Here is a 16,963-nt window from a genome sequence, read left to right as displayed (position 1 = left end):
ATCAAGACCTAAGTTTGACCTTGCTGGATGTAGCTACAGTGTACGTATTTGCTGATTTAATCCCCTCCTGTAAAGAGAGCCCTGCCCACAGCATTGTCCTTCCATTCAATAGAACAGCTCCCTAGACTGGTGGCAGTGGCAGCTGTTGTGCTAGCTCCCCTGTCCTGTTTTTCCCTCCCTCCCTGCTAGGTAGTGACTAACCCTGTCCACAAGAGAAATGAGTGTCTGCCTGTGCGGGTGATGGACGCGCCGAAGCACGCCACTTATCCAGTGTGGGTGCCCGAATGGCAGGCTGAGCAGGAGTTTCAGCTCATGACCTTCTGAGGACCAACAAGCCAGGGTGGGGGAGGGGTGGGAGCAGAGAACAAGAGGAGAGGGATCGCACAACCCAATTTGCGACCACAAATGACATCTGGGAAAAAAACACACTGATCAAGGCCCTGGAGATCAAATGCCTCTGAGAAATCCAGTAAAGTAACTGGTCATTGCTTTCCCACATTAGGCATTTCTTTACTTTGCTGGAGCTTAACTTTTAGATACACTTGAGATATTACTGTCCTGAGTCCCATCAGGTTTAGATATAAGTTTAAAAGGCTTAATGTGGTTACATCCTTGGAGCTCAGTGAGATGATCTGTTTCAGGTCCTTTCAAACACTGGCCTCGTAGTGTTACATAAGGTCTAATGAAATCCATGGCGGGAACCAACATCATAAAACAGATTAAACTGCTCGTAGAGCCTTCAGTCAAACTTAATCATTCGCTCTCATTTGTGAGAAACTCGCCAAATAATTTTGCAGCTCATTGTGCAAAACCAGGAATCAATTTCTCTCCTGATGGAAGAGCACTTTTTTGCTATCAAATTTGGAAAAAAAAAAATCTCTTAGTCTCAGCACCATATATTACATTCTCATAGTCAGACAAGAACTTGTTTCAAAGTTTGCTCTTAAGTTTTCCTTTAGTTAGCTTTTTACTTTAGATGCCAGAGAGGTACAGATCATTGCTGTAAGGTTAAGTTCAGACCTGATATGAAAGGAGCATCCTTTCTGAGGCCATGCTTTGTAATAAAGTGATCCAGCATTAAATTTCCTGGCAGCCAAATAATCAAAAATCCATTAATCACATAAATTACAGTAATCCTTTCATCCTTTACCAAACATGCTGAGACCATCTTAGATTCAATAGATGTAATTAAGATCTAATTAAATCTTTTGGATTATAATATAGTAAAATACGCAAAACCAGTTGTGCTAAAAGTACAAGGAGTATTTGGTGGTATTGGTCACCTCATTTTCAAATTTCTCTCATTTCAAATTTTTCTCATTATCAACATTGTTAATGCCATTTGTCCGTCATTAGTGCCATACCATCAGAACATCACTAGATGTCAGCAGAGAACAAGAAACAAGTAGTGCTTCCAGGGACCCTCATTAACAGTTTTGTGATCGTCCAGGCTGCACACACACACGCACACACACACACACACGCACGCGCACACACACACACACACACACACATATATATATATATATATATTTTTTTTTTTTTTTTTTTTCCTTCGCAAAAAACTATAGAGAGAATTAATCCACAGTACAGAAGTATGAACGACAAACTTGACATGTCGTTTTCATATCGCAGTTTTGGGCTACAGCCACATCTCATTCACTTTCATGGCACATATAAATGGCTCTCATTTTTGCCATCAGCTTTGCTCATTTCCCTTCAGTCCTTTTCTAAAAGGTGAATGTCCGCCCCATAACCGAACTGTTGAACTGTTTTTGTGAATATTTGCAGATTTGTTCTTCTGTTTCCAACCTTTCTTCAACAAAAAGGGCTCTCCAGCTCCTTCTGGATTAGACGAGCCCACGGTGGTGACATCGTTGCCTGCGGGCACTTCAATACCAGGCTCCTTATGCTAGAGACACCCCAGTGAGGAAGAATAAGCTTTGGGGTGCTTAAAAAATGAAAAGAGCCTAACAAGCATACTGCTTTACCTTAATGCCCTGTTGCACCCTGGGTGATGCACCATGGCTCTCTTGGACATATCCCATGGCAGCCATGGTCGAAATCTTGAAAGGACGAAATAAAAAAAAAAGAACAAATATTTTACCTTAATTCATTTGTAATCAGCAGTTTACAGCTGAATAAAAACATCCCATTTCAAAATGTATGAATTGAAAACTCCCGGACTACCGCCACCACCTGGCTCCTCCCCTTTTCCCACTGCAGGACTGCCACCTCATCTCCCTCTTTTTACAAACTCCCCCTCCCCAGGACACTGTTATCACAAAAGGACAGACCCTAGCACAACATCTCTCTGCCTTTTGCCCTAAATGAGGACTATAGGACAAGATGTGCCAAGTTGCTCTGAGGAGTATGTGCGTCTTTCATCCTTTTTGATCTTTTTGTTTAATCTCTGTCTCGCTTTTTGCCGTTTTTTCCCCCGTTCTTTTTAGTAATTTATTTATTTTATTATTTTCATTTTTTTTTACAAAGCAAAATGATTTTAGGTAATCAGTGATGATTGGTAGTTACTAAACAAGCTCTGTTGCACTTTTCATGAGGTGAAATGCCTCATACCCTCTATGAATATTTGTAATGCCCTCATTAAAATGACAGCAGTTTTGTGAGTCGCTCATGTGCAAATTTTATGCTTCAGAAGGATCAGTTTGTTTAATGTGGCGTAACTCTTATGATTGGATAAAGTGAGATGATTTGATGGGTGAGGTAAAACCAAATGCCGTATGTGTGAAATGTGACATTTTCAGTGTGAGTGATTTATAATTCTGTGGTGTGTTATTGATGAAGGCACTACTTTTATTCTAGGGGTTTGTTGGTGTTGACTCAGTGTAAAGTGTGAACACTGGAGTTATGAAGGCCTTCATACTCATAGGAGAGTAGCTGGGGAAATCCATATTCACACTGACTCTATACAGTGTCTTCAAACAGTTTTGATTAGCATTATTGTATTTAGTTATTCATTTCTGTAACTTATTTGTTATTTATTGTTATTTACTTTGATAATTTATTTATTTGTTTGTTTGTTTTGTTCATAGATTTGTTGAATGACTTTTTACTAAAGCTTTGGAAAAAGAATATGAACTGTCCCTAAAGTCAGTTTTAATAATTATTCACTAATGGATAAATACAGACTGCCCTATATCTTGTATGGAATTTACACTGGCATTCTGCAGAAGGTATAATATATAGAAAAAAAAAGAAAAAAAAAAGAAAAAAAGAAAAAAGATATATATATGCGTGTGTGTGTGTGTGTGTGTGTGTGTGTGTGTGTGTGTGAAACATATATGAAGTATATTACAGAAAGCTTTTATTGTTTCATTCTTTTTTGTGGGAATTGCAATGTTTGGCTCCGCCTGTTGAATATTTCCACGTGAACCTGTGACTTGATTTGTATGGTGTCTGTATGTATGAAAAATAAAATGTTGAAAAATATATTCTGGAGTAAGTGTACTTGACCCTCTCCATCTGTGAATGAGCTTTGTTTTGTTTTGTTCTGAGTCGGACAGTATGGCTGTCCTGTGTGTCAGATGAGAGTGTTCAGACTTTCAGGGACAGTGTATGCTTCATTCAGGGACATTTTTTTCTCTGAATGCCAGTACTGTAAAAATTAAGCTAATTGTTACTGTGTTTTTATTTTTTCCAAACAATTTTTATCTGTTTTTGAAATTATTTGGCTCTCTTGCATGCATAGACATTCATCCTAAAATGTGCTGAAGGTTTCGCAAAAATTCACTGTCTCCTCTTGGTGGTTTTAAAATCCTGGACTGAATTGTTTCTGATGAGCATCTAACCCAAACTATGGTCATTCCCCCTCTTGTCTTTTTTTCACTGGGTATTTTATGTGGATGACTCATATCTTTTGCAGGTCGATGCCTTAACTGATTATAGAAGACTTGGAAGTGTATCATTCCCAATGCCCAATATTTTCATTTGTTTCTAACTTGTTTCTTCTGTTTTTACTTGAAAAAGTCTTTCCTGTGTTTTCATGCAAAGGGACACTTTCTGCTCAGTTAAGCTGCTGCCTCTTTAGTTTGGAAAACCTCACTCTAGTCATGAGTGAAAGAGTTCGAAGGAAGTTCAAAGTCGATCAAGGGCTGAGTGGAGACTCAATTTGTTTATTTTGATCTAATGTTTGTTGAGATTTGTCTTTTTTTTTTCCATTTTTTGTGTGTCTGTCTGGTCTGTTCTGTTCTGTATATATACTGCACGTTAGTGTACTGCTCTGTGTTGCACTGTTCTGCTTGTCTGTTCATTTTGGGCCTCATGAGAATTTTTGTTTTGCACTGTCACATTTCCCCCTTCCCATACCACCACATGGCACACACAGCAATACCCAGAGATACACACTCATCTTAGATCACATTTCCCACACTACTGCTCTCTCCCTGTAAACTGGACCGTTTCTTCCTGTGACCAACTGACTGTCTTGTTTCCTTGCAGTCACGAAAAACCAGTGAGCAGGCAAAGAGCATTGACAGTAGAACAGACAGCATAGGCAGTGGAAGGGCCATACCAATCAAACAGGTAAGTCAGCTGACACAAATCATTCATTCTACACCTGGTAAGTATGCTTTACTGACGTTCATATGGTCAGCTACCAAACTCTCACTGTCTGCCTTAGTGACCTTCAGACAACAACCAAACTCTCACTGTCTGCCTTAGAGATTCTCATTCAGTCAGCTATCAAACTCTCACTGCCTTACTGACCTTTAGGCAACAACCAGACTCTCACTGTTTGCCTTAGAGATCCTCATTCAGTCAGTTACTAAACTCTCACTGTCTGCCTTAGAGATCCTCATTTAGCCAGGTAACTTTCACTGTCTGATTTACTCTTCTACATGGTTTGTGAAAGTGGCCATTTTATGGGTCTAATCATTTGGCTGGCAATTGTCAGATTACATCAATTGATAAAGATCAAGACTCAAAACAATAATGATACAAAAAAAATGCCATGAATAACATCAGTGAAGACTGCCTATAGTAACATTGTCATTTTGAAAAATCACACAGAAAGTGTGTTTGTGAGGGACAGCTCTGAGGACAGTCCTCTACATTTTATACTCTTTTGACTACATGGAGAAACAGACATGTAAGCTGCTCATCACAGCTGAATGAAACTGGTGAGGTTGAACAAACACAAGGTTCACACAAGTGTTTTTGGTTTAGGAATTGTGCTGCTTATGTTTGTTCCATATAGTCCCACACCACAGTGTGTCCAGAGTTACATAGCAAGAGTCCTAATTCCTGACATTTCTGTATATAATGACTTTCCAGTGATAGATGATGATATGAGTTTTATAAATTTGTTTATGTTATGAGATATATGTCTAACCTTGAGATAAATCAGGCAACAAGAAGTGTTTCAGGTTTTTGTATTGGACTATACATGGGCTGTTTAGGTGGGTCTATCAGAGGTACAAGTGCATGACCAGTAGATGGCAGTGCAGCACATTAAACTGAGAGAGCTTCATGTGCATACCCATGTCTGCATTGAAACTCTCAAACCTGTTTGGTATGTACCTTACAAGGAATTTATTGCTCTCATTAGCAGTATTCCAGTAGTTCTGTTTCAATAACTGAAATGTCATTTATAGCAGTTGTTGTCTCAGCGTAAATACTCAAATAAAAACCGGGTCTCAAATTATAGCCGGGGGCGCCGCCTGTTTGGGCAAATAAAAGCTGGTTCCCAATACAGGCTTCGTTAAAAAAATAAAAAAAATTACAGAAAGGCTCAGGTGGTAAATTCATCATAATTCCACAGCATTATTTATATCAGTACCGCAACATACGATAATTATGATCACCATTCTGTTGGTGTTCATTTCACTTTTTAACAGAAATACCATACAGATAGTATTCTAACTCACATGGATTGTGATCGCTGTAGGACTAATCATAAATAATGCATTATTTGTATAATTTGTGTTATTATATTATACATGTATTATAACCATGTATAATATAATACATGTGACACAACAGTACTCTGTGCAAACATGTTTATATGTGGCGTGTAAAGTCTCTGTACAGCCAGTAAAATTACAGTGGAATAATGCACTGTAAATGATTGATTACTTCTGATTTTAACTTATAAATTTTCTGTAACAAGAAAATGTGAAGTTGACAGCTGTATTGAAAATTTTGGATGTCTTTAACAGCATATTATAAATTTTCAATCTACTTGTATTACACTCTGAATATGGATGTTACAGTGCCTATTGTGTGCTCTACAGTTCCCGTGCTGGTGGTGCAGCAATGTGCCTTATACAGCTTTGCATTCTGTACGCACAAACAAAATCTGATTGAGAATGCAAGTGAGAAAATGTTCAAAACACTATTGTTCACCAGAACTCAGTTTATTAGTATCTGTTTATTATGTGAAAAAATAAGTCTGTAAGACTGAGAGACATCTGATTAACATATTGCAATGCAGTGGTGATTCATTCAAAACTGTTGTGACTGAAATGTTCAAGCTAAACTGATTTATGAGCAGTTGCATGGGTTTCATCATGCTGCCCTCAGCCATGCTTCGTGCTATTACCATAAAATCATACACTCGTGTGTGCAAGAAACAAACACTTAAACAAATACAGATCAAGATTAAAAATATAGATTGAGATTAAAGCAAAACTCTTGATCTCAGGCTACTTCTGGCAAGTACAGTCTGAAAAGGTGATTGAGTTTGGAACACTTCAGTTTCTTTAAAGTCTGTTTACTGTTCCAAACGTGTCTGTATTAAAGCAGGCTGACTGATATTCTTAAGCTGAATCCATTTTTTTTTTCAAATCATGGTTCCTGAACCGTATTTCCTAAACATATTTTTACTACCTAATTCAGAGTAGGAACTTTTCAACAGTTCACTGAACATTTAACTGAAAGCAACTGATTGGTCAAATTTAAGCTTCACAGATTTCAAAAACCCATACTTAGCAACTGAGCAATAGTATTATACACTAGTATTTTGAGAAGCAAGTTGCAACAGAATAGAAAACCAGAACACACCACAATCGGCAGAAAAAAGGATAGACAAGTAGGTGCAATCCTTGCTAAGTATCTATCCAAAGGATGCGATTCAGTGAGAGTTTGAGGCGATGACCCAGAAACAAGATGTATCATAAAATTTGATTGCTTTTAACCGATGCTTTTAACCATTTTTAACCATTTAAAAATGAATAACAAAAATTAAATAAAGACCATAGTAACCAAAGTGACTCAGACAAACTCACACTTTTCACATCGCGTACTCTTAATTTACATAATCTTGATGGATCTTGAGGTGCAGTGGGAAACCAAACACGAATACCATCAGTAAATGCGTGGTCCCCGTTCCGAAAATTTCTGAATGTTGCTGGAAAAGCACCTTTTCTTATTACATAGACTCTCTTATTACTGTGTAGTGTGTTAGTGTTATTACAGTGGTATATGTTGATGTAATTAGTATAGTATATGTATTATTGTCATTATGGTATGGTATGGTATGTGTGACTGTCAATTAGTTTGTTTTGATAGTGTTATTAGTTTGGTTTGTGATGGTGTTGGTATTTCAAATACAATTAATGTTACTCAAAAAAGCTTCACTTTGCCACATGACTGGAGACCAGACAGACTATAAAGACTTGAATAGTAGTGATAGTAGTAATCATCTAAAAAATGACCTGCTGTCTCTGCTCTGTGTGCCATGAGCCAGTCTTTAGTAATAAGGGACATGTAACAGTAAAGAGACAATATCAATAGGATATGTGAGTCACATCAGCTGTCCCTCCTCCAGGATACACCTTGTATTTCAAAAACATCCAGTGAACTGAATTTCTCTTGCCGCTGTAGATCAATTACACTCGGAGTCTCAGGATAATACCCCTTAAATGGTGTCTTTGCAACCCCCTTGACTGTAGCAGGGAAAGATAAGAAATAGAGGAGCGATGTAGTATGATGCCTTAAATGTAGCTGATTGGCTGCCCAGTCTAATGCACAATAGGGAAGATCAAAGTGCGAATGGGAGTATAATTACCTCCCACTGGGCAAATTACATACGGTTGACACCCTTCCCCCCACCCATCTGTAAAAATGGTAAATAAAGACAACAATGCAGTCAGGCACTGAGTTCACACCGAGAGGCTGTCAACACTGTGCTTTTGAATTGAGGTTTTGTTTTGTTTTTGTTTTGTTGGGTTTTTTTTTTATAACCACTTCTTCACTCCTCCTCTTGGCTCTGCTGGTCGCAAAGACAGGCCATTGGACTGGGTAGACTCCTGTGCTTTTATTTAGCCATCACAAAGACTTGAAATGATCAATCTCCCCCACACTGGCCCTTATGGAGAGTGACCATTGTGTGTGGCAGCAGTTGTCTCCTTGCAGTATCTCCATATGCTGACCGGACTGAAACAGGTGTGTGTGTGTGTGTGTGTGTGTGTGTGTGTATGAATGTGAGATATAGCATAGTTTTTTGAGTGGTTGAGTGTTTGCACACACAGGTTTATAAGTATGTATTCCAATTGAGGCAACCTGATAAAAATGCCTTTTCATAAGAGGGCTGCCAGCAGTTGCTCACCAAGTTAAGAATGATGATGAAAAAACAAAAGACTTGCCTGAATAACACACCACATGGAATCTGAGAGTGAAAAGACTGAGGAACCTTGTGAGAATCTAAAGTAATGATACAGCAAGCTACTGGGAGAACTGGCTCTCTGGATGTGAAGAAGACAATGACAGAAAGAATGCTGCAGGTCCGTGTAACACTAACTGATCAAAATGATCTTTTTTAATGTTATTGAAATGTTTGTTAAATATATTATGTTAAACACTACTAGTGCTATTGACCAGTTCATTCACACAGATTTTGAATATTTTCACATAACTGTTACTCTTTGAGTTCACTCACAGATAATGTTTCGTGTATGTGAAACACACACAAAACCATTAGCCACAAAAACCTACAAACAGGTTTTTTCTCTCTTTTTTCATGATTTTGAGCCAGGAAAATACCTATAGGAAGAGAGAAGCTGTTAAACATATCTTTTAAATCATATATATATATATGTGTGTGTATATGTGTGTGTATATGTGTGTGTGTGTGTGTGTATATATATATATATATATATATATATATATATATATATATATATATATATATATATATATATATATAGATAGATAGATAGATAGATAGATAGATAGATAGACAGATATGTAGATTGCTTAGCCCGAAGAAACAAAATGACCCACTGTCAATTCCAAATGCATTTTCGTAAAATTAAGAGCCTTGTACTTATTACACATAACAATAGTAGATATTTTAGCCCTAGAAATTGAAATATGAATAACTGTCACTTAAATTAATTGTTGAACATATCATCATGTTATGCTAATGACTGAACTGTTCCATTGATTGAATTCACCTAGTGTGCAATAAAAGCTGTAGTGATTTGAAGTTTCCAGTTAGCTGGGGAACCACCAATAAGACAAAATAGAAGGTATTGGCTCCATGTTTAATTGGCAACTTTGAGCAGGGACTCATTCGGAAACAGTTATGACCCCTGGGATGCACTGCCCAGGAACATGTCATATTGGCATATGCAGGCTGTATGTACCAGGTCAGATAGCTAATAGCTAATGAATAATTTTCCTCTTAAACATAAATTATAGTGTAGCTCAGTGCTGTTGTAATTTATTTTAAAATCGTATTAGTTGTGAGTTCTCATAAACAATGTGGGTAATTTGAGAAGTGACTCTAGATTGAATATAGTAAATTAGTTGTTTTTTATATGAATGTGTTTAATCATGGGTTTTAGGTCATTTCTAGGGTTTTTTTGGTTTGTTTGTTTTTTTGTTTGTTTTTTTTTTGGTAATTCAGTTTATGCTATCATCACATAATTTAGGGACATCATAGAGTTTTTTTAAGGAGTCCTGTAGCAATGTTTAGCATCAGAAAGTGAAACCACCTGAGAAGAACAAAAGACTGATTGTGAGTGAAGCAGTCTGGAGCCCAGCTCAACAAAGGTCAACAAGCATGAGTCCTCAGATTGGGCTGTGCTACAAAAATATTTGAGATCTCCTTGCTTTACACTCACATTTAGCCAGGGGACAAAATCCCCCTAAATCCTGTGATTAAGAGGCCCCATCCTTGTGCTCCTCCCCCCAATTTCCTTCCATAACCCAGACCTTGGAGTTTTGTCACTTCCAGCCAAGAAGCTGCATTGTTTGTCCTGGAATGACCTATAAGTTAAAGGGGGAATGATCTTTGAGGGGCCAACAGGGGATGTAACAGAAACAGAGAAGTTGGCACAGACTAGAGGTGTTGGACCATGCTGCTTAATACCACACTGCAGAGGTCTGTAAAAGTTCACTTGTGCAGGCACATGAATAGAAGGCCAGCCTTGTGCAAATTAGGTGCTGCCTCATCACTCTGTGGAGAAGTGAGAGTGCGGTGTTCATGTTTGCATAGCTCTCTGATGAGGGCCAGATCAGTTCACTGTATCCTCAGAGTCAACTGAGTGTTGTGAAACACCATATTATAGTGTATTATAAACACCCCAGATTAGTCATATAAATATCACAAACAGCCCTATCTTATCCTGCTGCTATTCATGATTTTGTCTCAAATTCTAGAGAAATAATGCCTCAAGCCTTGTGTTTTATTCCACTGAGCTTAAATTGGTAGAAATACTGTAGCATTTTAGTTTTCTATTTGCTCAAGTCTTTGCAAAGATTTCTTATTAATTTGGGCCTTTGATGATGGAAAGAAGTGGACTTCAAAATTCTGTTATATTAGTATTTTAAGTAACTGCTTGATCTTTTCCTGTTACTGTTGTTTTGGATACTCAGTCTTTTACATTTTCTGTCCAGCATTGCTTTTCTTCTGCTCTGGTGCTTTTGATGGAGGACCATAAGTAAAGTGTGTCTGTGTGCTTTGATTTTCTTGTTCATTTGATTTGTTAGTTTTTGTTTAATATATTGATTATTACTTAATTGTATGCATATATATGCTCTCACTGTATATTTTTTCTCCTTTACAGGGAATTCTCTTAAAAAGAAGTGGAAAATCCCTTAACAAAGAGTGGAAGAAGAAGTATGTCACACTTTGTGATAATGGCCTCTTGACTTACCATCCCAGTTTACATGTGAGTACTGTCCTTTATCAGGGTCAACTTTTGTATGTTGTGTTATTCTCATCTAGACTTTTGTATTTTGTGTTATTGTCATCTAGACTTTATTGGGGTCCACCTCTGTTTGTTGTGTTATTGTCATCTAGACTTTATCGGGGTCCACTTTTGTATGTTGTGTTATTGTTATCAGGGTAAGAGTTCTATTATCCTCCAGTTATTCACTCTGCCTTAAGTGACATCCAGGAATAAGGAGGAGTTGAAATGTTGGGAAATTCAAATTAGATTCCACCACAGATCGTTACACTTCTCTTTCTCATGCTACTCCAATGTTGTATCCAAAACAGCATCTTTTACATAACTCAGCTGAGAGAGGTTTCGTGTCATCTTCATCATGCATTCATTGTTTTATAATGTTGCTGTTTCTCCATATCATTATTTTTCTCTTATTGTCCTAAATCCATGATTGAGTGTTTGGCCACAGGAATGCAACATCATTGTCATCACACCAGAGGAGTGGTTTTTGACGTATGTTTGCAAAAGAGAGAGACTTTGGTGGAGCATAGAATTAACAACTTGCTTAAAATATAATTTTGCTCTGCTGATTTTTTTTTTTGGAGGGGGGGTCTTTTTGCATGTTACTTTCCGCTCTGAGTTCTCTTCCTTTTAATTCAGGGGGCTAAATGAGAAGGTCAGTTCATCAGTTACATGTATCAGACAGTTACAAAATCCAGAGGTACTCTGAGCTTTCTCTTCATCTGAATTGAATTGAGAAGTAAAGGCAAAAGATGTAGAAACAATCCTGGACTGGCATGGATTTGATCAGTGATTATGCTGTATGTGAAGCAGGTGCACCTCTGTGACTCAGGGGTAAAAGTGCACACAGAGTGGTTTAACATTGAATAGAAGTAGATGTGAAATGTCACAGTATTACTGTCTAATCCTGATAGCCCTGTAAAAATGACTGCAAGAGGGGCTATGCCATTTATTTATTCAACAGTTTCAAATGTTTTGAGTTCTATTTGAGAACGAACAATTCCTCTTTCACTCAGTTAGTATATTTTCGTTCAGGAGTAGGGAATTATCCACTAAAGTGGTCGAGCATTTTACAGTGCAGCTAGTCTCACTATCTTTTTTTTTTTTTAATGTTCATTTAATAAAATTTATTAGCTTTTCAAAATGAGGTAAATTGCATTTCTGAACTGTCCGACTAGACCCACACTCTAGGAAGTTCTGTAGTGAGCTGTGTTCGGTTTTTTGTCCCTGTTTTGTTGAGTTATCAGCATTCATCGTAAGGCCTGAGAAACAGTTATTTGCCAGATTGTATCAGTTTAGAGGACTGTTCAGATAGAGGCAAGTCAAGGCAAGTCAGAGACCTGTGGTTGTCTATCCTGGTTTTCCCAGACGGCCGTGACACACGGTAATGGAGACAAGGAATGGACAGGCCTGCCGTGCCCCATTTGCTATGCAGGCATGTATTTCTTACGGCACTCACCACGTGGTTCCAGCTCTCAAATCACTTAGGACATCCATCTCTGTCAGAACCCCACTGAGCTGCTAATACCTCTTAAACACTCCCAAGACACTCTGCCTTTTCCTTCATCTCTTTTACTATCACACCTCTCCCTCTCTCTGTCTCACCCTCTCTCTGCCTGTCCATTAATAACCTGTGTTTACTGCACTGAAATTTAACTTTTTTTATTTTTCCCAGCCATTTTCAACCACTACCAAAAAGTACAATATGACAATAAAACACACAAATGTCTTTTCTCTTTGTTTGAATGGGACATATGGACTGGATAACAATTCCAACCCAGTGTAAAGGTCTTAGCTTCAAATGTACTGTGAAACAAACTGTCTTTATCCTATTTCTTTTTGTTTTGGCCTCAATCTCCTTAGAGACACTACAAAAATAAAATAGGAATAACTTCCGCTTTTTCTCACAATATCAGAACCTTGTGCTGCTGTTCCTCTCATTTTCTACATTTTTCATTGGCATTTTGGACACATGTTATCGGATACTGACTTCATCTCAGTTGAATTAGACCTTTGGAGAGATTCGGACACATATGTTATCAGATACTGATATCATATCAGTTGAATTTGACTTTTGGAGTGATTTTGCCAGGATGACATTCCTGGGCATACTTTGTATCAAACATTGAAAATATTACTCGAAGTCTTTGCATGACTCAGCCTTTTACCTTGACTTTGTGTCATTTTCTGCAGTACTAAGCAAACATCACCTGAATGCCTTACAGAATCCTCACCAGAACCCCCATTTATCCAGCTCAGAGAGCAAGGCGGAGGAGATCTCTGACATGGAAATGTCATTCAAATATTTGGCCCCAAAGCCATATACAGATTTGAACAGATTCTACAATACTTGAAATTACATCATGCAACACCATGTATTTAGCCTTGTGTGAACAGCCCTTGCAATCATGACATACAAAATCATATCAGTTCTTTGATTATTTTGCTGTAGATACCTGTAGACTGGGGGTCATGCTCTCTGAGCTGCTCAGATCACTTACCAAAGACTGATACAACAGCAAACAAATGCCTTTTAACATCTCTATGCCCCCCCCCCCCCCCCCCCCCCCCCCCCACCTCCTCTGAGAGAGGGAGAGAGACTCTCTTTAATATTGCGCTTCAGTCAGCCAAACCATCCACACAATAACCTTCTGTTAATTCTGTCAATTAAATTGTTTGTAGAAACTAATTGAATATGGCTTAATCACACATCTTAATAGCTTTCTGTGCTTCGAATTGGCTGTTAATTCCGGCAATAAAGTGAAATGAGAGCGCTCACTGGGTAATTAGTGATGAGGCTTTTGAAGAAGTTCGTGCTTTATGGTGTGCAGTAAAAAGGGAGAGTGAGTGGGAGATTTCAGAAGGCCAACAACCTCCTGCCTGTATTTTTCTGCTGATCCTGGTGATTTTCACCTTGGCTTGCTTCATTTGTGTTTTTCCACTTGCATCCAAATCAAACGGCAAGATTTAAATGGGAATGAGTCTGTCTGAAGTCATTAATGCTAATTTCCCAAATCTGCAAAGTACAGATACAGGTGATTGCCATTGGTGTTTTTTTGGACATGAGATTTTCTTGTTCTTTTCACTGCTCTTGTTGTGTATGTTTTTTAGGAGATGTGCTCTGAATAAAATCACTTTAAGAAGCTGATGCGGCACTTCTGTTAGATTGTATTTATGCAGCTCTTTTTTATTCACCTTTCTTTGTTGCAGCATGCCATCATTTTCCACTTTTAATGTTTAATTTCCACACTCTCTGGTTCTAATACATCTAAGAGGACAGCAAACACCTGAGAATGGTTGATGCTCTGTCTGTGCAATCTGTTGGCATGTCAAGGATCAAAGGCTCATCAATGCAAACCTAAAGAATTAGTGTTTGGTCAACTATCAGCACTTCTGAACCATTTGGTTCTGATATCACTGTGGTTTTGGAATGTGTTTATTCTAGGACTATATGCAGAATGTCCATGGCAAAGAAATTGATTTGCTGAGGACCACAGTCAAGGTACCAGGGAAAAGACCACCAAGGGCAGTGGCCACAGTCGCTCCCACAGCCAGCCCCAAGACCAACGGTTTGACAAAGGACCGCAGTGGCCTACATCTTGGAGTAGGCCCTACAGGTTAGAGAGACCACCAACACTCACCTACCATCTGAGTTGTTTTTGTTTTGTTTTTTTGTATTGTGAAGGCAGTTGGTTGGTTTAAGTATACTAAAGCAGCCAGCATTTTCTGCATTAGAGCTGGGTTATATGGCCTATAAATAATATTGCAATATTTTAGGCTTTATCGTGATGCACAATATATATCTCGGTATTTTGAAATGTCCTCTAAAGTACTTCATAAATGCCCGATTTAACCCTTTGATGCAGACAATCACACCAGTATGATTCTAGTGGTCCCTTTAACATATGTCTGCATTAAAACATTCTTGTTTATATTCATTAGTGGTTTCTATTGGAGCAATTTTAAACTAGCATGCAAAAAGGGGGAAATCACAACCAAGTTAAATTTAACAAGACAGTATTTCAGATGGATCCAGTGCTGTTTTCTTTTCAGAAACCAATTCATCCACCTCCATCTTCTATTACCGTTTCCGAACTCAATACGTATATACTTGCTTTGGCATGTCACTTCTTTCACTCTCTCCAGCAGTTGGTTGCACCAGCAGAGCGTAAGGTTGCTCCTAAGTTCGGGTGTACAGTTCATCTAAACCTTACATTTGGAGTAGCTAGTTTCAAACTAACACTGCACAGAATTTCGGTTGCAAGACACGACTTAACTAGTGGTGCGTAAAGTGATCCTTAATCAGAATATTATCGCATTTAATGCCTTTTTTTATGGCGGATGTTGCACCTACTTAATATATAACTTAAGTCTACGTTGGATGTATGTGATTTGGTGCAATGGTATAACTTTTATTTATTCGTAAACTCAAATTTGGTGCCGATTTACATTTGAACTAGGTAAAGATCGAACTTAAACTTTGCTGGTGCAACAGGCTGCAGGCTCTTTCCCTGTTCCCTCCAGATACAAAAACACATGTCTCACCTATATACGTCACACATGCTCACCCAGGAGAGTGGTCTGGATGGGCCGGCAAGTGTATGTGACATATGTATGTATTTTCTTTTTGTGTCTGTGAGAGGGTGAGAGCCATAGGAGACAGCGAGAGAAGCAAAACGCCAAAGCAAGTCTCGTGCTTGTGGCTTAAAAAAAAATTACGTGACAGTTTGTACTCGATGTTTGCGATGTGGTCGTTTACCACATCTCATGTAGAACAAGCCGTGATACACCAAATATATTCGATATATCGCCCAACCCTATTCTGCACTATGCCACTTTTTTGTTTTCCATTTTCCATGTTTTATCTGATGCAACACTCACTACTGCCTCATTGAAATAGTAAATAGGCTTAGGATAGTTTATTTGTTGTCTGTCTGCTGTGGCCTAGCATACATAGTTTTATTCAGTCACCAGACAACTCTTTTTGAAGAATGTGAGCAGTTTTTATAAGCCTACAGAAAAACTTAATTGCAGAGCTGAGTCCGTCAGAGGGCATATCACAGAGTTTCAAGTTTCAAGTTTATTTAGAGCCCAATATCACTGTTTACAGTCTCAAAGGGCTTTACATGCCACAACAATCAAAATCAAAACAGGACAGCACTCCTGACATAATCCTTGTGGCGGCCAAGAAAAAACTCCCCAAAAACCCAAAAGGGAAATGGGGAAATGGGAGAAATCTTGAGAGGGACCACAGAGAGAAGAGACCCCTTCTTAGCCAGACAGGTGTGCAATAGGTGCCGACCCAGCGGGCAATTACAATTTCAGGTAAATACAGAGCACAAACAAAGGGGATGGCGATGCTGACAGGAGGCTGACAGGGGGATGGAAGATGATAACACCAGGATGGATCGGTCCAGAGGGCAGGAGGAGTCAGGATCACTAGTATCTCAGGAGTATCGCATGTGGCTCAACAGAGAGAGAGAGAGAGAGAGAGAGAGAGAGAGAGACATTGTTAGATATGTTCATTTCCACATAATGGTTAAGGGAAAATGTACATCATGTGCCGAGTGCAGGCGGGGACTCCAGGAAGACTAGCTATTGCAACATAGCTAAAAGGGAGAGCTAGAAGGTAATACGGACATGAGGGCACTCTGGGACACAAGGCGGCCACCCACTCGACTATCAACAAACCTGAGTGAATGTGTTAGAATGGGAGGGGGGTGGGGGGGTGACAGCATCCAAACAGCCCAGTACACCAAACACTCTATGCCTGAGAACCCTCCAGATCTGCTCCTTTACCTAGTAAAGAG

The 16,963-nt window shown here is 38.7% G+C and overlaps 1 protein-coding gene across 1 annotated transcript in view; it reads left to right on the top strand.

Moving 5' to 3' along the window:
* agap3 (ArfGAP with GTPase domain, ankyrin repeat and PH domain 3) overlaps positions 1-16,963 on the top strand; it is a 168,340-nt gene that overhangs the window by 100,052 nt on the left and 51,325 nt on the right. The window contains exons 9-11 of the mRNA XM_030767656.1: positions 4,459-4,542; positions 11,031-11,135; positions 14,599-14,770. Of these exons, the coding sequence (XP_030623516.1) occupies positions 4,459-4,542; positions 11,031-11,135; positions 14,599-14,770 (361 nt within the window). The remainder of the gene's footprint in view (positions 1-4,458; positions 4,543-11,030; positions 11,136-14,598; positions 14,771-16,963) is intronic.

The sequence above is a fragment of the Chanos chanos genome, chromosome 3 (genome assembly GCF_902362185.1).
Source record: "Chanos chanos chromosome 3, fChaCha1.1, whole genome shotgun sequence".
NCBI lineage: Eukaryota > Metazoa > Chordata > Actinopteri > Gonorynchiformes > Chanidae > Chanos > Chanos chanos.
Note: the sequence above shows the minus strand (reverse complement) of the source record. Positions and strands in the feature narration are given on the sequence as shown.